The following is a 25,429-nucleotide window of genomic DNA, read 5'->3' on the forward strand; positions in this document are numbered from 1 at the left end:
TACTAAAAGAAACCAGAGAAAGGAAAGACACCCATGCACTCCTGAATGGTGAGACAATATTAAAATGTCCATGTCACACACAGCAATCGACACCTTACACAATCCCCACCAAAATCCTCATGAGATTTTTCACAGAAATAGAAAAAAAATCTTAAAAGTCATAAAGAATCTCAAAGGATTCCAAATAGCCAATCTGGAAAAAGCAGAGGAGGCAGCCCTCATTCTTCCTGATTTCAAAGCAACGGTGATCAAGTCAACCTGGTACTGGCATAAAGACACAGACCTGTCTACCTACCTAGACACACACACACACCCCCATCAGATGGAATAGGGAACTCAAATACATCATTGCATATGTGGCCAAATAATTTTCCACAAAGGTGTCAGGAATGTACAATGAGGAAAAGAGTCTTTTCAACAAACAATTCTGGGAAAAGTGGATATTCACAGGCAAACAAATGAAGCTGGACCCAAACTTTATACCACATGCAAAAAATTAACTCAAAATGGATTAGGCTTCAACCAAGGAGCTAAAATTACAAAACTCCTAAAAGAAGACATAGGGGAAAGCTTTAGGATGTTGGATTCAGCTACAATGCTTTGGCTATGGCATCAGAAGTGTAGACAAAAAAGCAAATACGGACACATGAGACTACAGTAAATAGAAACTTGTGTGTCAAAGGAAAAAATTAACACAGTGAAACTCCACAATCAAACTGGAAAAATATTTGGAAATTAGAACTCAGAATTTTTTTAAAGGAATGTCAACAAGGAAAAAATCAAATAACCCAGTTGAAAAATGGACAAAAGATAAACCACAATCAGAAGCAACCACACCCCCATGAGGATGACCAACGCTAAAAGAAGATGAACAAGTGTTGGCGAGGAGGCAGAGAAAACGGAGCCCTGCCATGCTGGCAGGAATGGGCACTGGCACACCACTGTGGAAGACACTATAGAGGTTCCTCAAAAAACCAGCAGCAACCCGCTTGAAGGTGTACATCCAAAAGAATTCAAGCAGACCATGGAGACCATGGAGACGCACGCTCAAGTTCACCAAGGCATCCTTCACAATAACCAGAGCTGAGAGCAGCCCAACAGATGAATTGACGTGAAAACGTGGCTCAGACACACAGTGGAGCATCACGCAGCTGGAAAGCAGAAGCACTCCCTGTTACTCACTGCAAGATACATGACCCTCAAGGACACTGTGCTAAGCAAAACAAGCCAGCCACAAAAGGACAGAGACCCTGACTCCATTCGTGTGCAGCCCCTAGAATAGTCAGAGCCTCAGAAACACAGGTGGAAGGCGTGACCAGGGCACGGGGCGGCAGAGTGAACTTCTGTCTGCTGGACAGGCTCTGCAAGACGAAAAGGCTCTAGAAATCTGCTGCAAGACAATGCAAAAATACTTCACACTACCGAACTGGACACTCAGGGAAGGTTTAGACTGTAAATTTAACAGTATGTGTTTTTACCACAAAAGAAAAAAGGGGTTGTATTAAATGATGTACTAAGTATGAAGCACGAACTGTAAACAACGACAGCACTGTAAGCACACACTCCACACACACACACACACACACACACACACACACACAAAAGCAATAAGTTTCCATTAATTCTCTCCTAGGAGAGAAAGTGAAAATAAAATTTAAAAGCAACATAGGGACACTTTAAATTTCCCTACGTCAAGTTCTTAACTATAATGTATGAATGTACACACTGGCCCTAGAACAAAACCAGGTTCAGCAGTAATATAGGATGTATAAAAATAAAATGCTAGCCGGGCATGGTGGTGCACACCTGTAATCAAAGTCACCTGTTCAAAGCCAGCCTCAGCAACTCAGCGAGGCCTTGTCTCTAATAAAATATAAGAAAGGGCTGGGGATGTGGCTCAGTGGTTAAGAGCCCCTGGGTTCAATCCCTGGTGTCAGAAATAAAAATAAATAAATGAAATGCTTTCTTTACTATTTTGAAAGTAAAGTAAGACTGGTCTAAATCTGGATATCATGTTTCAACACACAAAACTCAGATACTGTTAACACACGATGTTGTATCTAGTTGTATTTATCATTCACAGTTCTTCATGAGCCAAGAGTGAATCATGTTGAATGCAGCAGAGTGCTACAGTGTGAGTCTTGATGTCCCCACAAGGCTTGGTCCCCTGAGCAGTGCTGCTCAGAGGGGGTGGTGAGGCCTGGTGGGTGGCTTCAGGCTGCACTGTGAGGCCGCAGACTCCTCCTCCTCCTCCTCCTCTCTCTTATACATATATAAAATTCCTCATAACTCATTCCTCTCTCCATCTCTGGCCAGGAGGTGAGCAGAGGGCTCCTCTACACGCTCCCACCACGACATCCGCCTCACCACTGGCCAGAAGCATCAGGCCGACTGACCATGGACTGGCCCCTTCAAAACCACGAGCTAAAGTAAACCTTCCTGCACTCGATGTCAATGATCTTAGGCTTCTGCCACAGCCAGACATCCCAGGAGACAGTCTGACCCCAGTGGAGGCTTCCCAGGGGAGGCCAGGCTGGTTCCTTCTCTCTTCCTACCCCACCATCACTTCCTTTCTGATTTAAGAATGAGAATCTCTGCTTGCCATCCTCATCAAAATCTCCTTGCCAGAAGGAACCTAATAAAATTTTACAGAGAAAAATAACAGCAGCCAGGTTTAGTGTGGAATGCTTCTTCAGAGTATTTGCATTTTGAACAAGGAGTGAGCTCCCTTTGGTTAAAGAAATTAACCTTATCATTAAGGAGAATGAGATATGAAAGACACTGAGATTTGAAAGAAATTCTTTAGGTTGTTGCCTACTAGGTTAACACAAACCCCACAACATCACAGGATTCCTCTACTTGTAGCACTAGGGCCATAATGCTTAAAAAAAAAAAAAAAAAAAAAAAAAAAAAAAAGAAGCCATTAGAATTAAATATCAACTTTATTGTCTTCAATATAAATGTAACTGCCTTCAAGAAGACTTACTCTACCATGAGACCACTCAAAAAATTGTATGGAAATTCTTTAAAATTGCCAAATAATGAGATATAGTTCTTTTTAACATTGAAGAGAGGCAGGAGAGAGAGGATGCAGGAATGGGAGAAGAGAGGAAGCGAGAGATCAGTGAGCTGCACAGGTCTGTTCCTCACACGGGAGTTGGGTCCACACTCACTGCACACGGGGAACCCCAGAGCCCTTGTTCTCTGTCATCATGGGGGAGCCTGCTGCTCTGAGGTATGTCAGGGCCACACAGGTGTGAAGAGGGCTGTGCTTGCCAACCTCCTGTTTTAATGAATATATACCCTTGATAACACTTTTCTTTAGAAGCATGAAAAACATTAAAGGAAAAGTCACTTACCTGAATGTAATATATGCCCTTCTCCTGAGCATACATCATGAGAAAACAGTAATCGAGGTTTTGCTTTGTTCTCCATCTGAAACAAATAGTTTCAAAATAGGTTAGGAATCAGACTGAAATTCAACAAATAAGATTAAATGTATAAACCTCAAGTGTCTATTATAACACATACAGGATAAAGAGTCAAAGAAAATTCTCTTTTCTCTAATGCAGGCTTTATCAAATATATTCCTAAGAACACTAATCTTCAAGATATCCTGAAGAAAAAAGGAATCTTAGGACAAGTAAATTTGGGAAACATGTGCACATATTCCTCTCCTGGAGACAGGCTAGTATGTAAGAGGCAATAAAACATCTAACAGCAAACACTTTCCTGAGGAAAAAAAAAATTTTTTTTAACCATGCTGGGGATCAAACCCAGCATCATGGATGCTAGGCAGGTCACTGAGTTACACCCACAACCCAAGAAAAAAAAATTTTTAATCCAATATTTTCCAAACTTCCTTGACCACAGGAAATAGTCAAGTAACATCTGAATGTCTTGATGAACTAATCCTTAGAAAAATCATATTTTGGGGAACTGTGGTGCTTAGGACTGTGTTTTACATATAGGTACAGATTTAAAAACAGGTACAAATGGAACACAGGTACAAATACCTATATATTTAATGCTAAAAATATTTAAATTTAGAATATTTAAACTGTTCAGTGAATTCCTGGCAGCCTACAGAAACACACTAAAAATGAGTAACAGAAGTGGTTCCAAAAGACAGTTTAAGGAAAACACAGTAAACTGAAAGCTCATAAGGAAACTTTTCCAGAACACATCTCACAAACTGCCCTGGGTTTCACGAGATAACCTAGAATATTTCGGCAAATCCAGTCCTAAAAGTTTTACAGCTTTGATGAACAGGAACTACATTTATTAACTACCACACTCACAGAACGGAAGACTTTCAAGGACACTCAGCTCACCTCACTCTTTCTTTCGAGTCTCCAAATGTCTCCTTTAGGTTTGTCAAGTCAGGGTAATAGCTTTCAGGGGGTGATATCACTTCCACCAAGCCAGAACTGATTTCTTTAGAAAACCTGCCGTGAGAAAGGTGAGCTCAGTTATTGAAGCTCTGGGAGATTTATTTATCTTAATGCTCAATTTAGCACGTTTTATAAAAAACACATCAGAAGCATGTGTAGCAGGAATAATATGACAGTCACAATGTGCAATATGAATTGCTTATCACTGAGTTTATTTATTGAAAACAAAGGTTTTTCTAGTAGCACAAGGGTTGGGGTTTTGTTGTTCTTGTTCTTAATGCATAAAAAAAATAGTGTAAAATGCCGACCCTTAGAGTGACAAAGCCCAGGAGAAGTGCAGGCCTTACATTCCTACAGGTAATTGGAATTATTTTTAAAAAAGACGTCAAGGTCTCACTGAAAGTAGGGAATTAAAGAAAAGCAAAAAGATTAATTTGAGTATATATCTAAATATATACACTTGTGCAAAATTCAAAGTTCTTCAATTTCTGGAAGATTTAGTTGTGAGTTACAGACTGTTACTCCAGCCCAGTGCTTCTCACCTGGGGTGATTTTATCCTTCTGAGGATATTGAGCAATGTCTGGAGGCATTCTGACTTGTGACTGTGGGGAATACTACTAAAGATACCTGTTAGACAGTCTGCACGGGTCAGCCCTGACAACAGAGTTATCTCACCACAAATGCTAGCAGTGCTGAGCTTGAGAAACCCTTTTCTGAAGTTTTCAATCAGTCTGCACTGACACAAATGTAATTTCTCCACATTTGCATTCTTCCTCATTGTGTTTTTTTTGCAAATCTCCAGAGAATGCTTATGTAACTACCTGCCTTTGCACAAATGCTCTTAGTGCTTAACTGTGCTTTTTTTTCTGGTCTTGGTTTTCCTGAACATTGAGGAAGAAGTCAATCAACAGAATCACTCACAATCCCAACACACACCTGCCCATGTGGTCTATGGGGAAGGGAAACAGTCATTATTTACTGCCCTGTTTCTTCATTTTAGGAGTCCACACACTAAAATGCATTTCTATAAAGAATACCAAGAACTTTAGCACTTGAAAAAAATCTAACAAATGACAATTTAATCCTGAACTATGCATAGTATTTTTTAATGCTCCAGGTTTAGCATTTCAACAAAGTGTCACATTATTTTAAATAGAGCGCTAGAAAATAATTGTGACTTCTATCTTTTTTTAAATAGATACAATTCTATGAAGAAACCTATGTCAAGACTAATTTTTAGATCATTATTAAAAATACTAAGGCAATATTCTAAAAACTAATAATCTGTGAAACCTACTAAGCTTTCCACCTATGACCTGCTATATATGCCCTGCATATAACAGGATCAGATTCAGACACAGCTCAGAACTGAGGTGTGAAATGGCTACTACCTGAATATATGCCGCGACAGCAAAAAAATTCTGGCTGTCAAACAGAGGGTGAAAGATTTAAATAATCTCTTAAGGTTATATTCACTGCCTTCAAGAACAAGTATTTATTTGATAGAGTTACACATATGACATTCAAATCTCTTCTACACTGAAATACACCAATTTATTCCATCAGATAAATGGACTTATATACACCTGCTTTATAACAACGTAAAAGACAATGGTGGGTGGTCTAATGAATGATCATCTCCAGAGAGAAATTAACTATCAAGGCAGGTGTTTTATTTTAGCAAAAAGCCAGAGACAGCAGTTAACTGAAATATTTCCATTTCCTAATTAAGAAGGACTTACTCTTTCTCCAGGTTGGCCACAACACTGTGTACATAATCAATATCTGTCTGGGGAAGAAAAAAAAAATCATCCCTAAATTCATATTTTTATTTAATCTTTTTATATTTTTATTCAACTTTTAATACTGAACTCAAAATTAGGCAAATAATAAAACATGCATCAAAAACATTAAATTTTCAGACAAGGGATTTGCATTTCTGTATTTCACTATATTATTGTGTTATTCAATATCATTAATTACTTCAAACAGCAGATTTGTAAGTTTTTATTATTTTCAATCGTCTACACTTGACTCACCATAAAAACGGCACAAAAACTATTTCTACTTCGCTTGAAGCATCCAGACCCTGAGTAGTGGGCAGAGGCACCACAGACGCAGCCTGCTGTTGGGAAAGACTTTTCCATTTGGAATCTTAAAATTTAGGTTCAAGATTTGCCTCTGTGATAAATACTGCAGCAGCATTTTGATACTTCATTTGATCTCCAGAGCAGCTTTATGTAGTATGAGAAGCTGGAGTTAATCTCTATGTGTATCCAAGTAAGGAAACCAAGAGTCAGCATTTAAATGACTTTGGTGACATTATAAAAGTTACACACAAGGCTTAATAAAGACTTTTTCAAATTTGGGGAAAAAAAAAAAAAAACGATTTGCCTCTGTGGCTACGGACTGTAACATCTGAAGTAAGTTACTTCTCTGAGTTTAAGTTTCCTATTTTATGAAAAAAAAAAAAAAAAAGTGGGAGAAAAATTAGACCCCAGAGATGACAAGTTTAAATATCATCACTGAAAATCATGCAGTGCAGAGACATGCTGGTTGCTCGGGGACTCCTGCAAAGGAAGTCACGCCTCTGACAGACCCAGATGCACCTGCCAAGCCAACCCAGGTCTCCGGTGGGCACCCCCTTGCCTCTCTCCCACTGGTTGGCAGCAAAAACAGATGGTCACTGAGCTCTTAGGGCTTGCTTACTTTAAGAGAACAATTTTTCTTGCTATCTTTTCAAAAGGCATATAGGGCTTTTTAAAAGGTAGTATTATTACCCAATTCTGAGAATAAGTGTGAATCTAAAATGGTATGCATATTCTAGGGGACAGCATGTTTGAACAGGAAAGAAGTAGACATAAAAAGCAAAAAAAGATATAGCATTTTTCCCTAAGAATCAAGTGTTCATCCTGGTTAAGTAAAATTAAAATTTTAAAGAAAAAAAAATTAAGAGCCAGACTGATATGTGCTACAACAGGACGGACCTTGAAACCACCATGCTAAGTAGGAAACGCCAGCCACGAAGGACTGCACATCGTACAACTGCTTTTATAGGAAACATCCTATAAAAGGGCAAGGATCTGTCGGAACGGAAAGAGGATTTGCAGTTACCTAAAGCTGGGTGAAGAGGAGGAGGAATGGGTAATGGCTACGAGTTTCTCTGTAAGATGATGAAAATGTTCTAAAGTTGATTGAGGTCAACTTCACAGCCCATCCACAAAGCTGAACATGCCTTCAGCAGCCGGCGGGAAGTTCAACCCAGCTTGAGTCCCTCCATGGCTGCCTCCAGCCCAGCCTGAGAGCCCATTCCAATGAACCTGCCTAAACACAATGCCCACCTCTGCCACTTAGAGGAACATGGGGGCTAGACCTGCTTGACCCAGGAAGTCAAGTGTTGGTTCCACTCAGCCAAAATCCCCCAAAGGCTTGCCTAGACAGGGTCTGTACATTGTGAAGCAGTTCAGGGGGTAGGATTATTTGACCCAGGAGGTCAAATAGTCCCTTAACTCAGCCAAAAGCCCACTCTGTGGCACTGTTCTGATAAGGAGGCAGTCTTCAATCATGCATTCCAAGGAGCAAAGCCTCTGATCCCACTCATCCTAAAGAGCAATTCTGCCTAACCTTGGAACCGGTAGCCCTGCCCATCTACAGATCCCTAGGGAGGGCATCCCTGACCGGCATGACCAGAAGCCACCATACTATCCAGCCAGGGCCACATCCAACTAGAGAGTTCACTAGAAGCTCTGCCTCTCCAGCATTCTCACCAGTTGGCCCTCTAGAATCACAGGCTAAATAGAAGGATGGGCCCTGCCAAAGAATGACTACAAGGCCAGAAGAGGGAGCCGTCTCCTCAAATGTACACGAAGTAATGCACAGGGAATCATAACACCTGGATATACACATCTCCAGTAATGGACCCTAAAGATATGGCAATATATGAAATTACTGACATTCAGTAAACCACAGAAATATAGGGCTAGAAAATCAAATGCAATTTGGAAAGCAATACATAAAAAAGCAAAAAGTTTGATAAAGAAATAGAAATAATTTTGTTTTAAATAACCTGGCAGAAATTCTGGAAATGAAGACTACAATGACTGAACTAAAAATTTCAACAGAAAGCTATGACTTGATCAAGCAAAACAATCAGAGAGTTAAAAGATAGGACATTTGAAATTACTTGGTCAGAGAAAGAGAGAGGGGGCAGGGAGGAAGGAAGAAAGAGAACATCAAGAGGTCAAATCTTCATGTAACAGGAGTTGCAGAAGTTGAAAAAAAGAGAAAAAGGTCCAAAAGTATACTTATATAGTGGAAAATTTCCCTAATATGGGGGCAGATACCAACGACCAGGCACTGGAAGCACAGAGCTCTCCAATAAAATTTAACCCAAAAAGGAGTTCAACAAGACACACAATAACCAATCAATCAATCAAAGACTATATTCTCACAGCAGAAAGGCTAAGAAACTCCTGGCATATCAAGGGGCCCCGATGAAACCATCTCCAGATGTCTCTGCAGAAATCCTGGAAGACAGGAAAGTAGAATGATGAATTCAAAACACTGAAGAAAAAAACAAGAATACCCTACCCAGTAAAACTGTCTTTCAAAAATAAATAAAAACTTCCCTGGATAAACAAAAACTAAGGGAGTTCATCACCGGACTTTAAGGAGCTCCCTGGGTAAAGGGAGTGCTTAAGCTGAAACAAAAGTTCTCTAAATAGCACACAACACTTATGAAATCACGAACCTCAATGATCTAAGGAAAACAGCCATATTCAGAGTACTCTAGACAATGACAGTGTATATAGCAAGTCTGTTCCTAGCACAAGGGTTAAAAGACAAAACTAGTCACAACTACAGGAGCAGAAATGAATGAAACTGCAACAAAAAAAAAATTCAAAAACTTGACAAAACAAAAAGTTGGTTCTTTGAAAAATGATATAAATTCTCATACCCAAAACATAAAATGTGATAGAAGGAATAAGAGCAGAGCTGTGCATAGTCAGCCTGAAACAGGCTGCTGTGGGTTTAGGTTGTTCTGTGTAAGCCTCACAAAGCAAAGTTCTTCAGTGGAAGCACACAACCGAAACAGACATGTTCAAAGCATAGCAGCACACCAAACCAGAGAGGAAAACAGCAAGAAGGAAGTACTACAAAACAATGTGAAGGCATCAGCAAAATGGCCATCAATAGTCCTTACCTATCAGTAAGTACCTCGAATGTGAATGGATTAAATTCTCCAATAAATATACAGTGACTGACTGGATTAAAAAAATAACCACCACCAAGACCCAACTCTATGCCTGCAAGAGTTAATTCACTTTTAAGGACACTCACACAGTATGAAAGGGCTGGAGAAAGATTTCTCATGGAAACCAATAAAAAAGTAGATGTGTTTTATATCAGACAAATAGACTAATAAACTATAACGACATTCTACAGTAAGGGGGTCAATTCATATAATTTTAAGTGTTTCCACACCCAACATCAAAGCACCTAAATATACAAAATGAACACTGAAAACTCCGAAGGAGGGATGGTGTGATCCTGAAGAGTGATCCCAAAGACTTGTCGCCGTGGCTGCACAGATGTCAGGCTCCCTGGGATCTCCCGGCTGTTCCTTCGCCAGCCCTGGGGCATTCCCCATGTGGGACCTAATACAGCCAACACTCAAAGGTGTCGTTTTCTGAGCAGCATTCTCCCCTCTAGAACTCTGCTCTGCAGTTCCAGCTCTTCTGTCTGGTGCCCCTTCTGCACTGGGACAGAGAATGTATCCAGGCAGAACACTGGGATAAGCATGGTGATTCTCTCTCAAGCAACCACATCCTGTGCAGTCTGCTGCCCAGTGTCTGAGAACAGTTGATACACATACTTTGTCCAGCCTTCTACTTGCTGACATCAGGAAGTCCAGTTCTTGCTAACTCCACCACGGCGAGAAACGGAAGTCATGTAACATAATAAGGAACCACCAAGAATTCCAGAAATATAATGTGTGCATGTAACAGATTAGCAGGATTCAAAGGACAGGGATGTGTCAAAATGGAGCTGGCAGCTCACAATAAATTTTATTTCCCTAGGATCCAAAGAAAAGCTATTACTACCCACCTAATGCTTGATTTTATACGTCCAGTTAAATATGGCACACCAACAAAGCCAAACAAATGCCACAATATTTTAGTTAGCCAAGTTTCCAAAATGGTCAAGGGTTGAAAGATAGTAAGAAAGAGGAAGTTCAAGGGCTAGACAAAAGAAAAAAATTACTTCTTCATTTGTTATACATCTGCATAGCTTTCCGGCTGCTAACTAGGAGGCTGGTGCCTGATGCCAAAAGGGGTCGCACCCATTCCTGCACTCCACCCGTTCCCTTACATGCCATCCATGACTTGTCTTCATGCTAAAATGGCAGAGTTCAAGGGTTCCAAGAGACTGGATGACCCGCAAAGTCTAAAATACTTACCACTGACCCTTACAAAGTTTGTCCTTCCCCTTGACTGATAGCAAAAGCGAAATTCTTAAGATGAACTGTAGTGTCATGTGGTCTGGCCCAGCCTGTCCTTCTCTGACTGCACCATACTAGGGGGGCCCCTGCCTCCTCCACCCAGCCCATCAGGCCTCTCCTTGCTGTTCTGCAAAATGTGCCAAGCAATACTATGGGGCTCAGGGCCTCTGCATATACAGCGCTCTGCTGTTATTGTTTCTGTCTTGCTCCTTTAGGTCTCCCTGCTAACCCCGCATTGGACAACCATGCATTTCCTATCTTCCTTACCAGTTTATCCTCCACCCTGCTCTCTAACATCTAACATACTGCAAATTTCAATTTTTTTCTGTCCTTCTCTATAAGTTACAATGGGCAGAGGTTTTGTTTTATTAGACATATGCTTAACATTTACCACTCTTTCAGAAAATACTGTTGAATCACCAGAAAATTTTATGGGATAATATGTGTAGATGCAATTTCTTTTCAATAGTCACTTGTGTGATTTATGACCAATGCATATACAAACATCTTAAAATCTAGCTATTGGGAAATTACAGGCCAAAAATACTACTGAAGCGCCTATAGTAATCTATAAAGAATAGAAACAAAAAATAGAAGATAATCAGCAAGTGTACAGAAGACTTGAACAACACAGTTCGCCAACTTGGTCCGACCAACATCTACAGAATTCTCTACAGCAGAATCCACTCCTTCTAAGCACAGGGAACCTGGCTGGACAGATCACACACTGGGCCATAAACAAGTATTGCTAAATGTTAAAGGACTGAAATCACACAAACTATTTTCTCACCACAATGGAGTTGAATAAGAAATTGGTAACAGGAAAATTTGGAAAGTCCTCAAACAGATAAAAAATTAACAGCACAATAACCTCTGGGTCAAATAAGAAATTACAGGGTATGATAAAGTATTTTTGATCTGAATAAAAATTAAAACATGATATATCAAAACTTATGAGATGCAGTTAACATACTTAGAGGGAAATTCGTAGCTTTAAATTGCCTATATTAGGAAAAAAACCTCCAATAATCTAAGCATTCACCTCAAATGCCTAGAAAAAGATGAGCAAAACTAAAAGCAGGGAGGAGAGAAGAAGTAATTAATGTTACAGTGGAAATTAATGAAATAGAAAATAGAAAGTGCCAGAGTCTCAAGGAGTTTTCCTACTTTACCTGCCTTCCAACCTGCTAGGGCTAAAAAGACCTGAACAGAGGAAGAGGAAAGGGGGCTGGGGTGAGGGTGAAGATGAGACTATTCAGCATAACAAACTTTGCAGGACTACTGCTCTCTTCAGCCATGTGCACATTAATTTTTCTTCAAAAACAAAATAAAGCCAATGATAAGAAAAACTAGTATTCTTCAGGAGCACCATCTACTCTCTGATGGAGTTTTGAAGTTGGGGTTTTTGTTTGTTTTTTAATCTCCAGAACCTTCCTCATTTGAGCACTTCAACAACACTTGTTCAGTGAGTGAGAGAATACATAGAATGAAATCTGAATTTCTTTCATTATTAAAAAACAGTCTAACAGGCAATGAGGAGACCTTCAGAAAACATAACAGCGAGGGCCACTCTGACTACTTAACTCCTCAGGTGCTTCCAGGTAGAAAAAAGCTCAAAAGCATCCAGCAACCAAACCTGGGTAAAAGCGCACTAAGATGTCTGACTTGAGAAGACTAACCTACTTAGAATGAGTGCAGAAACCACAAACAACTGTTCATGAAAACCAGACACAAAAACAGCAAACTTACTTTTGAAAAATAACTGAAATCCTTAAGCTTGAAAGGGATCCAGCTTGGTTCTAATATCTAGGGGTAACAAAAAGAACCACACAGACTAGCTGGATTTACAGGATGCAGCCTGGCTCCATGGAAGAAGACAGAGTCTTTATTTCACAGAAACAACTAGTCCGGAACACTCTGTCCCCTCACCTTCCAGCAAGCCAGTAGCCTAAAAAACCATCTCTTTCAATGATGAGTCATAAAAAGGGAACCAGTTCCGTAACCACACAAAATAATAAGTAAAAAAGGAAAAAACTTAGTGAATCTAGCAAAAATGGCAAGGACAGCACAGGGAAAAGGCTACTCATCTCATCTGTAGTACCTGCAGCCAAAGGACACTAAGCAGATGTATCAGATAGATGTCAGGCACCAAAGCCTATTTCTTAGTACAATGGTAAACACTGTCTAAGACAAGATAGTTGATAAATCAAGCAGAAGGGAAGAATAGGAAAAGAAGAAACACACCTGTTTCACTACTTCCCATGTCAGGAAGCCATAGATACCATCTAAGAAAATAGAAGGGTTATAGTAGAGTTATAGCTAACAAAGGCAATCACTGGCATAAAAAGACAAACTTTTCACAAATACCAGAAAAATGAAGCATACAAAATAAAGCAAAACAGAACATACAATGAAAATCTTACAACAGACTATAGAAGGGAACAAATCACGTAAAATGACAGAACTAAGACCAAAACTGTCATACATATAAACACATCTAGTATAAGAAAAGAAAAACATCTGAATTAAATCACAAAGCAAAATTCAACTCTAAGTTGTAAAACAAAGTGATTTAGAAAGAAAGGAAAACAAAAGGAATGGCAAAGGAATACCACACAAGCACAAACCACAGGAGAGCGTAAGACACAATACTGTCACCCAGTAAGGGCAAATTCAGACCCCCAAAATTAACATGATGCATAAGGCACTTTAAAATGCCCGCAGGTGTATCTGACAATTAAGGGAAGTTATAAATATCTGTGCATCAAGTAACATTACCATTCTAAAACAAAAACTAATACATAAAAATAGTAGCAGAAGATGTTTAATTCCCGAGTCCACAACATATCAAGTGGAAAAAAATAAGGACATATGAAGCATAAAAACAACAGGGCGTGTATAATTGATATGTATTGATCTGAATTTTGAGAACAGGTAACATACCTCCAAGAGCTCATGGAACACTCACAAAAACAGAGCATCTCTTAAGCCACAAAGAAAACATCAACCAATCTTCTGAAGTAGGAGCTGCATAGCCAACACTCTGCAAAACTTACGACAGAAAGCGAATAGTAACAATCTAAGTCCATTACCAAAGAATAGCATTAAAAGTCATTGAAGAGGGTGGCGCAGGAGAGAACCAAGGGACTCTGGAAAAGAGAACTCTGGGTACTGTAAGGCTGAGACGAATGAACTGAGGCAAATATTTCACTCTAGGTAGTGCTATTCTAGGGGTAGGGTTAACAACACAAAAACTCCTGTATATCCACTAAGAATGTCAAAGGACACAGACACATGGAATTATGAAGAGCTGGGTTTCTCACTGTTGGAGAAGAGTTGAGAAATTAAGGGATGGGGGGAGACTAGAATGGACTCTCAGACTGGAATCAGGTATCATTGATTTCTAATATTTTGCTAAATGGACACATATCTTGTCCACTCAAAGGGTCAGAAGCAATGATCCCTCAGCAGCAGCCAGCACCCTAGTACGCAGATCTTGATTTTTAATCTCATTATCCAATAAAAATAATCAGGTTCCTTTGAGAAATGGCTGGTTTCAGGACGGGTGCAGGGAAAATATAACACTAGCCTCGAACTCTTAAGCTGCTAGAAAGTAGGGGAAATGATGGGGCCATGTCAGGAGGACAGAGCAGCCAACACAAAATGACCAAACTGGGAATGAATGTTGCAACAAAATAAAAACTTACTATGTACAACTCAACACTGATAAAAGTGACAAAATAAAAAGAACAGTTCCCCTTAACAGAATCCTAATTATTAAATGGAAACTGAATGATGAAACTAGAAAAATCACCATTTGGTAGACACAATAATGAGAATACTCACTTGGCAAAATGTTATGATGAGAAACAGGATATCTGCATGATTTCAAAGTATCACCTCCAAAACAGGCTAGTAACTACCTAAGGAAAAACAGTACCTTCACCGTAGAGAAACTAGGAGATATCATCTTAATCAAGTGATGACAGCTAACATCCCCAGTAATGAGATAGATCAACATCATGTGACTTTAAACACAAGGCTCTGAAAAAAACCACCACCTCACTTCTATGGTCCAACCTGAATATAATGATGAGGAAACACCAGACAGTCCCAAACCCAAAGACATTCTACAAAATAACCAATATTCTTCAGGAGTGTCAAGGTCATGAAAGGATATCTGTGAAACATTTGGAGAAATCTAAGTAACACTTTGGCTTAACTTCCTTGTGTTGATAATTTCATTCCACGTATGTAAGATGCTACTATCTGGGGACACTGGCTGAAGGATACTTGAGAACTCTGTACAAATTTTGCAACTTTTTTATGTCAAAAATTCTTTCAAAGTAGTATTAAAAAGTGAAGCTGGTAATGTCATTACAGAATATCAACTCTAATTCTAGTTAAGAACTTAAAAATTAAACAAGGGCTTTTAAATGTTTCTAGGCAAATCTCAACACGTGAAGGCAGGATGATGTAAGACATGCTATCGGGGCTGGGGTTGTGGCTCAGTGGTAGAGTGTCCACCTAGCATGTGTGAGGCACTGGGTTTCATCTTCAGCACCACATTAAAAAATAAAGGTATTGTGTCCATCTATAACTAAAGAAAATTTTTTTAAAAAACTAATTTCATGTCTTTCCAACCATTCAGACTCATGTAGACACCTACTCCTGCATCTCTAGTCACTGCCTGTCTGTCTGGTGGTGTTATATAGAATTCGGGTATTTTGGAACACAATACAACCTGTACCAGGAGTTTAGTCACAACCAAAAGAAATGACTCTGGCACAATAGTCAGAAAAATGATTTACTGAAAGACGACTTGGGAGAATGCAAACGACCCCCAGGTTGGCTGAAGAACAGGCTAGGAAGGTGCGAAAGCATCTGGAACACAGCACAAAATCACAGAATGCTTCAGTGCCACCGCCCTCTCCCTGGATGTCTCTGCGCCTGCCCCATGATCCCTGAGAAGACGCTGCTCCCACTGTCTATCACCAGAATGACTGTTCACTGTCTCTGACTCCCTTTTATGTTACCTTATGCTACTGGCATACAGGAATATAAATTGATCCTTTATTCAGCCACTTTGCTAAACTCCTGTTACTTCTAAAAATGTCTCTGTTGTTCTGAATTTTCTGTGTCATCTCAAAATGATAAAGCTCCCAAGTACAAGATGAGATGTGCAAGTGGCTGGGCTCAGCTCACATGCATAAACTGGTAAAACAAGTATTCGGCATTTTTACTTTTCATAGTGATAGGAGGCATTTCATCCCACCAAGGTTTGTAAGGTGGAGGATTCCCCAAATACTATAATGGGGTGGGAAAAAATTTTTTGCCATGATTCAGAGTAAACTCAAGAGAAATATTTTGACAGAAAATGATCATGAATGGTAAAACTGACAAACAAGAAATACTCTATATACAGTAAGAGCATAAAATACATAAAAATGAGGTATTAGAATATAAAAATCATAATTAAACTCTAAAAATAAACATAAGAATGATACACTCTTAAAATCTGAATAGCACACTTGGATCCTACCAAGGATCCTTAAGGGAGCTAGAATTCATTCCTGTCAACCCCTTCTCAACTTCAGAATGGGTCAGTAACTTTCAAATAATGCAACCATGTAAAACTTTATGTGTTCTATTAATGTCTCATCACATGCCAAAGGAACCTGTAAAGGTTAAATGACCAAAGAGGATCAAAGGAAAAAAATACAGCAAATAATTACTTTTCTCTCTTCTCTCAAAGAGGCATCTCCTAGTTCCTCCCTTTCAAGCAAAAAAGAAAAGGAAGACTGGAGGATCATTTGGGGAAGAAAAGATGATGACAACCCTTTATTTTTATTTTCTATTTATGTGATTCTCCAGTTCTTTTTCATTCTTGATTTTCTCCTCAAATGTTAAAATGGATGAGAGAGAATTCATGCCTTTAAATAAATTCCTGATTTATCTCAAAGTGTCTGTAAAAGATATATTTATGCTTGCCTATCTACCCTAGATTAATTTCAAATGGGAGACTCAGGATGGTTTCTCAAAAGAAGATAAACTGGGAGTTGAAGGATGAAGTTATGACAAAGCTGCAGCAGCATCTCAGACTTTGGAACCACATAAAGATGACTGAGAACACACGACCTGTGGATCTGTATCATGAACTGGAAGCAGCATGGCCGCAGCACAGGCCTGTTAACATCCTATACAAAGATCCTTTCATAAGCAGACGGGAGATCTAGAAGAGCAGCAGTTTGGGAAAGTCAGCTATGGACAGATTAGGAGCTAACACTCAGATAACGTGGTCAAGTAAGCAAGTGGAAATACAGGTTCAGGAAGAGCCTTGAACCCCAGGCCAGAAACCACCCCACATGTAGGTGACGGTCAAAGCCACAGAGCATGCACCTGGTTCCTAGTGTCACTGGGACCCAGTCCACTGAACTACCCATCAAGGTAGAATCAAACACTGTGATTAATAATAATTTTAAACTGACTAAAGGCAATTCAGTGAACTCTTAAATTCTTATTTCAGGACAGACTTTCTTGATTGAAATTCTGAAGAAATATAAACAGTGCATTGAAAAGAAATGATTCTTAAGAGATGGGAACACTGCCAACATCTGCACAGCACCTTCTGTTTACAAGGTCTTCCCTGTGCAATCTTGCAGTGCCTCTGCTGAATTCAAAACAGCCAACAGCATCGTTCTCTTTGAAGAGATGAGGAACTGAGGCTCAAGAAAGCAAGAAAAAGGAGCAGAATCCAGTCCAGAATACAGACCCTCTGGCTCCAAATCCAATGATATTGCATCTTTTTAAAATTATTTTTAGTTGTCCACAGGCCTTTATCCTTATTTATTCATATGCAGTGCTGAGAATTGAACCAGTGCCTTACACAAGCAAGGCAAGCACTCTACCACTAAGCCACAGTCCCAGCCCCATGATACTGCATCTTAGTCCAGATAAATCATGATGGTAAGAAGTGGGTCTCCAAACCATAAGGACACTAGGCTCTGTCTGTAGACTGAACATCATTTTTCAAGTGTGTAAGAATGATTCTTTGACAGTTTAAGGCTTTTTTGCAATTAAATATTAATATGTACCATTGTAAATAAATTCTAATTTTACAAAATTGTATGCAATACAAAGTGACATCAGTCCATAATCCCAATTCTCAAGATTCTCCCTGCTACTGAAAGTCTCAGGTATATAACAGAAGACCATTTTCCTTACCTATTTAATTAATACACATATAAAAGTTACATAAATATGTTCATGTGCTTAAATGTATTTGTTTATGCAAACATTTCTATTGGATCTGCTTTCAGAAGCAAAATGTTGGGTTAAAGTATATGCTTTTAATTTTAATAGCTATTACCAAGTTCATTTTGATTGACCAGTCTGGTTACTTAAAATATAAAACTTCTGTAACAGATCGAAACATCGTAAGTTAATACAAATAAACGAGAAAATATTTCATATGTGAAAATGTCTTACAAATCAAAACTTACAAGCAAAAAAAGCAAAGCTTATAAAATAATTATAAATACAAATGATCAAAAACCCTCATAAACCAACATTTAATCCCACTCAGTAAAGAAATCCAAATTAACAAAAGCAAAGTATTATTTTCAACCCATCCAAATGACAAAAATATTTAAAGACTAGTATTAACTACAGGAAGAGAGAAAGAGCTCTCTTAGACTTTTGGAAGAGAGATAAACAGATTCAATTTCTGCAGGGTATGTTGGCTATGTATGAATATTTTAATGTGTACGGATTCTGAGTGAGCAATCTGTATTTAGAAATTAGTTCCAAGTCAGCAACTATAAAAGTATACAATTTATTTACAGAAATGCTTATTTCAGTGCTGCCAATAACTGCAAAAACTATCAGAACAGCCTATCAATCCAATAACTCATGCTGAGGTACTGGGGTTGTAGGTCAGTGGCAGAGCGCTTGCCCAGCACATGTGAGGCACTGGGTTCAATTCTCAGCACTGCATAAAAATAAATATAAAGGTATTGTGTCCATCCACAACTAAAAAAAAAAAATTTTTTAATTAGTAATGTTGGGGCTGGTGTTGTGGCTCAATGGTAGAGCACTTGCCTGGCATGTGTGAGGTAATGAGTTTGATCCTCAGCACCACATGTAAATAAAATAAAGGTCTACCAATATCTAAAAAAAAAAAAAAATTTAATTACTCATGTTAAAACCATACAATGGAATATTTTTAAGTCATAAAAAATGCTGTGATTTTTAATCTTTTTAGCAAGGAAAGGTGTTCATGATATTAAAATATGTATTTGTATAGAAAAATCCACTCAGATGTGTTACTCCTTGTGTAAGTCATAGGAAAAATTCCTTAAGAGACATTTAAAAATAATTATAGTTCTATCCACATGGAGGTGAAAGAGGCAAGTTTTCATTATACATTTATGCAACTGTTCTAAATAGTGTGCATATTACCTTTTTCATTAAGGAAAACATTTAGATTATTTTTGTTTCAAGAGACAGAGAACTCTGAAAAAGTGGGACTCCAAGGTCCAGAAGAACACAATTATACTATGTCTAAACCATCTTCTGCACCCCCCCCTTTCTTTTTTCTTACTTTTTTTTTTTTTTTTTTTGAGGGTGGGGCTGGGGGATCAAACCCAGGGCCTTATGCTTAGGCAAGCTACCACCTGCAAACTACACCTCCAGCCTTTTCCAAGGTGAAATTTGATATGATTATCAAGGAAACATTTACTCCAGGGGACTCGTTCTTTGTGATATCAGAAAAACCTGTTCAAGATTTATTCTTTCTGTACATCTTTTGAGGAGACTAAAATTGAAGAAATATATTCAAATGATTTTTCTATAATATGATGGCTGTCCACAGGGTTTATTCTAGGCTGGGGTTATGCCTAGGCTAAACCCTCCTTAGGTTTCACAACTCCAAATTTAGGTTTCAGAGTTAGAAATGGGGATTCATGTTTTTATATTCAGTGTGTATAATATTATCCAACTGATGATGAAGATTACTATTCCTGGTTTTTAACTGCAGGGGAGAAGTTAGAGCAAACAACACACAAGACTTACATTAAGTTACCAGATAGAAGATATTACCTAACCTTTACTCAGCACATTTAAAAAAATGCTTACGAGGCATATCTGAATATTCAATTATAGTTTTCACTCTTAGATTATATATGGTAAAAAAAAAAATAATTACCTCTCCTATGAAGACTACTATAACACAGTCCAACTTCTCCTCAGGATACAGATTATCAATAAGGGAATGAAGAGTTTCTATGAGGTAAGATTTAACTTCTCTCTTCACTGTGGGAATCCCCATTACTATTGAAACTGCAACAAAATAATATAGTAATTACATAAGAAGATTTTACAAGGAAAATATAGAAAAACACTACCATTTTGAAAATACAACGCCTCAAATTCACAGGAATAATTGAGGGATTCAGTTTCAATTTCAGAAAGAAATTAATCAAAGGATACAAGGACATACCTATAATACTGTATAATACTTTCCACATGGCTTAACCATTGTGTGTGTAATGTCAAAGAAATGGTAAAAATCAGAGATTAAACCTCACATTAAAAATGAATGGCTGTAAAGTATAAACAGAAAAATTTTATACGACTAAAAAGTGGAAACAGTAAGCACGCCTTAAAATTTAATGTCTTACATATCAACTTCAAGTACATGATGCACTGAGAAGGGAACAGTACCATCTCTGTAGTTTTCTTGCCAAAATGAATAACCTCGACCTGACCAAAAAGAAACATCAGACCATTCCAAACTGTGGGGACAGTCCACAAGATAGCTAGCCAGTGCTCTAAAGCGTCAAGGTCAAGGAAAACAAAGAACTGTCCCAGATTGGAAAAGACTGAGAAGACATGACTATGTAAAGATATATGAAATCCTGACTGGACCCTGGAACAGAAAAACAATGAAAATGGCAAAATCTGAATAAGAGCCAAGGTTAGTTAATAGTGTGGTGTCGATGTTAATTTCCTGCTTTAATCATGATACCATGATTACATGTATGTGAATGAGCATGGTGGATAAGAGAATAGGGAAACATCGCATGCTACAGGTATCTGTGCAACATTTTTAAGGGGTAAAATTATAGTCAGTTCTACTAAACTGCTTGTTTTGATTGCAGATTTGTTTCTACATGATTAATTTATTAGGGATCAACATGGGCATAACATGAATTTCACATTTGCTTATATGCAACTTCTCCTGAGACTCTCATAGGTGAACAACAGACAACTTACCCAGGCTGGGTGCCATAGTGCATGCCTGTAATCCCAGCAGCTCAGGAGGCTGAGGCAGTAGGACTGCAAGTTCAAAGCCAGCCTCAGCAACTTAGCAGGGCCCTAAGCAGCTTAGTGAGACTCTGTCTCAAAATAAAAAAATATAAAAAGGGCTGGAGATTTGGCAGTGGTTAAACAATCTGGGGTTCCATCTCTAGTACTAAAACAAAGAAAGAAAACTGTACCCAGGCTAAACCAATTCAGGAAACTCAACCCCTAACTTCGTAGAAAAACCAAAATGCATGCACCTCAAACCTCTACCAGCTGCCTCAGTTTATCACATGCTGTCAACCACACCCTTCCACACTAGGGGTTTCCCTCAGATTTCAGATAAAACAACTTGCATCAGTTAATTAAAGTAACTTGGAAGCTACAACCCTCTTACAGCCTGCAGCAAACTGCAGGTCCCTTTCAGGCAGAGTTTCATACTTATTATAGTATTTATGTATTACTTAATCACTTAACATGTACAAAATTGTGCTATCATCTTCATTAGGTTTTAACCTTTTTTATGTATGACTTTTTCAGTGTTGTGATCCTAATCCCATTCTTCTCATTCTACTGTTCAACTCTGCACAGTGTAGTGATGTTTGAGGAACACACATGTCATGCTATACAACTGACTATATTTCTGATGTTTTTAAAAATCACATCTTATAGTCTTAATATTCTAAGTGCTAATATCAACAGAGAAGTATCTTACAGATGTTAAAAATAATCTAATCTAGTCTTAATTATGGAATAACTAATTGAAGATGCTATGAAATACTTAAAATTCACAGAATCCTAAAATTGGAAGGACGCTTTCAAAACATAGGTCAACTAGTCTACCACCATGATTTGCAGGTAAGAATACTAAGAGACAAAGGGGTTAAGGGACTGCCCTGGTTCCAGGGCACAAATGACCTGAGTGAATGATAAAAACGAGCTCCCTGTCCTCACAGAACTTACGCTCCTGAAGGGGAAAAGAGGATGGTGCCTACTGTACAAACTCAAATCTGACACTGTTGGCATGAGGAATGGAGGGTGCTTCTAAAGACAGTGTGGTCACAAGAGGCCTCTCTGCTTTCAGCTGGGGTGGTTAATGATGCAGAAGAACATTCCAGAAGAGGAAATGGCAGGGAAGACACAGTGAGCTTGACACAGTAAAGAAACATCAGGAATGAAAATGTATCTAAAGCAGAATAAGCCTAGATCCAGAATCTTAGGTGTCAGATCACAAGAAACAAATCCAGCCATAATTCCTAGAACAAAGAGAACAAATTCCTAGAACAAAGAGGTTGTAAGCTGAGGAGTGACTTTATCCAATTGTAATCTTAAGAGATTACCAAATGTTATGGAAAGTAACAGCATTATTTTAAGAGTATTTTGGAAAGATCAGTTAGGAAGTTACTGCACTAAATAAAGGAAAAAATGGTGATTTCATTAGAATGTTTGAAGAGTTGAAGATGAATGGACAGATGGATTTGGGATGCAGCCTGGAGACATTCACCAGAGGGTCTTCAGACCAGGAGAAGGGGAAGTGGAGGGATCCAGGATGACTTCAAGAAGTGGAAGGGGGATCTTTTACTCAGAACAACATACACATTTGAGGGGAGAGAGCTTCAAATCCAGATTTCTATTCTGATGTTACTTTGAGATGCCAAAACACAGGATGAGTTACCTTGGAAGTAAATTTCCATATATTCAACCTTAGAATCTAAAGAAAAATATTTTAAATACAGATTAAGAGTGTAAAAACTATTATATGAAGAGTTCCTAGGCAAGGCCAACTCATAAAGAGTTCAAAAACTTCATTTATGGAAAAACAAAACACATTGATCCAGAGCATACAGACAAACATGGTATAAAATAGTAATGCAAAGTGTCTATTCCCTACAAACTAGGGATATTTTTGCTTCTGTTTTGGTTTAATCTAAGCTTAAAATGGCAAGTTTTGAGATTAAGCCATTTTCCCCAAATATACTCTGTTTTGGAGCTGAAATTTAAATTCTTCAGTTTAAGAACTCCAAAATATACTGAAAGTGAAAGTACTAATTTTGGTCAAACTTGCAGAATTAGATTAACCATGCTTGTGATAATTCAAAAAGTGACCACATTAAAAAAAAAATGCAGTTTTCCCGGTCTGCTGGGCCCATGATGAAATTGCATTCTTTTGGTCCCCTTATGGCTGGGGACAACAAGGAGATGGAAGATAAGTTCAGAGTCATCAGCATGAGCATGTTCTGCAGTCTGAAATCCTTCAGGCTGTCTTTTCTCTTTGGCAGGGTGGCCAGTTACATTCAAGATGGCAACTGCTCTGTCAGCTTGGATCCAAGTGGTCAATGATGCCCAAAGCCCCATCAACCACAATGGACATGTACTATCATCAAAAAAATAAACCTTTGCTATGTAAACCACTGAGATCTGGGGGTTGGTGGATACCACACCATAACCCAGTCTGTTCTTGTTTGACATTATCATCTTCTATCACTTATAATATAGGAAATGTGTGTATTCTAAGGGGTTAGAGTTCAGGAGAAATATGTCAGCAAAGTGAAGAATACAGTCAGATCATCCTTTTAGAGAGAAGAACCAAGGAACCCAAGAGAAATAGAACCAAAGCATTGGACTATATTTCCAATTTAAGTAATAATTATGCACATAAAAATTTATTATATACTAGACAGTCTGAAATACAGTCATAAGATTGGTAAGGTTTTAAAGATGAAGGAAGGGGCCATGAAGGAACACAGGCAGTCAGTGGAAGGAATGGTGGAAAGGGATGATCCCATAGGGTTTCTGAAGGAACATACCCAGACACCTTAACTTTAGGATTTCTACCCTCCCAAACTGTAAGACTATAAATTTATGTTAAGTCACTGAGTTTGTGGTAGTTTATTAATAGCAGCAACAAGAAACCAATGCTCATCTTTACCTGTTAACTATGTATTCTACAGGTCTCAGGTCATATGTATCTTTAAGACTCCCCTAAACCCCTTCGTTAGGTCAGCTGTCCCTTTCATACATTCTCAAAGCATCCTTTTACATCACTAAAGGTGTAATTATACAATCTGTATAAGGGATTATTTGACTAATGCACATATCCTGAACTATGCTCAAGTGCAACAAGAACAGGAACCACACTGAATTCTGTAAACTAGTGCCTGGCACATGGCAGGTGCTTGTGGACTTTGACCTCAGCTAACACTTAAAGGAATTACCTGCTGCCCTCTACCAACCAGGAGCACCATTTTGGTAGATAACCTGAAGAGAGTCTTGTCAGCCATCTGCTCTTCACTGAATGGGTCCTTCTTATGAAAACCTGAGTGTTTCTTCAATTCAAGAAAATGTTCTTCTAGTACTTATTTATTTCCTATCTTTACACACTTTTTTTTACTCCTTCTGAAAGACCTATCAGATGGATATTAGAACTTTTATCTACTTCCATTCTTTATGCTACATTCTAAAAGAACTGAACAGCTCAATCTTCCTGATCACTAATTTTATCTTCAGCTCTATCTACTCTTCATTAGGCACTCCAGATGGAAATTTTAAATCACTGAAACAAAAACCACAAAGATTTCTGCTTATTTTATAATAGTTATTATTTTACGGGCAAGTTTTCTATTTGCATCTCTCTAAAAACACAGTGATTGTGTTTTGTTTTTAAATCACACTCCATTCTACAATCTCAATTTTTTTTTTTTTTTAGTATTAAATCATTCATGGTGCTGATCTTAGATTTTTGTGGACTCCTTCTTGCAGAAGATGCCTTTCTACCCATTTTAGTTTCCAGGTCTGTTTTCTGTGTCCTGCTTTTGCAAATCTTTGTGGGAAGATGTAGGTGTGGTGCTGGGTGGGCAGGCAGTTATTTGTCCTAGACAGGAGAATCCCTGACCCTCTCCTAGGGGTCAGCAGCAACCCCAAACACTGTACTCCTGCAGTCATGGGAAGGCTTTGCTGTTGAGTACAGTTCCCCAATTCATCAGCCTGACCACTGAAGAAGAGAATTTTTAGCAAACAGCAGTTTTTCTTTTATCTCAGAAACAGAAGTTTTTAATATAAGTCCCTAGATAGGTTCTAGGGTTTCATAAGATCTCAAAAATTACATACAAAATTGTTTTTTCCCTATGCATTTTTCTAAGCAGAGGCTGATAGCTTTCCTGGAACCTTTAAAGGGCTCTATAACTGTGAAAACATGAAAGAATCACTGCTTAAGAATTTAGGAAGGAAATT

General features: G+C 38.4%; 1 protein-coding gene across 4 annotated transcripts in view; it reads right to left on the minus strand.

The window, feature by feature from the left end:
- Nucleotides 1-25,429, minus strand: part of Mgat4a (alpha-1,3-mannosyl-glycoprotein 4-beta-N-acetylglucosaminyltransferase A) — an 89,731-nt gene that overhangs the window by 23,236 nt on the left and 41,066 nt on the right. For 3 of the 4 annotated variants that reach the window (XM_047521868.1, XM_047521866.1, XM_047521867.1), the window contains exons 5-9: nt 20,103-20,236; nt 8,847-8,921; nt 6,138-6,184; nt 4,335-4,448; nt 3,360-3,435 (exon numbers count right to left, since the gene is read on the minus strand). In XM_047521868.1, coding sequence (XP_047377824.1) covers nt 3,360-3,435; nt 4,335-4,448; nt 6,138-6,184; nt 8,847-8,921; nt 20,103-20,236 — 446 coding nt within the window. The remainder of the gene's footprint in view (nt 1-3,359; nt 3,436-4,334; nt 4,449-6,137; nt 6,185-8,846; nt 8,922-20,102; nt 20,237-25,429) is intronic. The other variant, XM_047521869.1, reaches the window with a different exon arrangement.

The sequence above is a fragment of the Sciurus carolinensis genome, chromosome 13, assembly GCF_902686445.1.
Source record: "Sciurus carolinensis chromosome 13, mSciCar1.2, whole genome shotgun sequence".
Classification (NCBI taxonomy): Eukaryota; Metazoa; Chordata; class Mammalia; order Rodentia; family Sciuridae; genus Sciurus; species Sciurus carolinensis.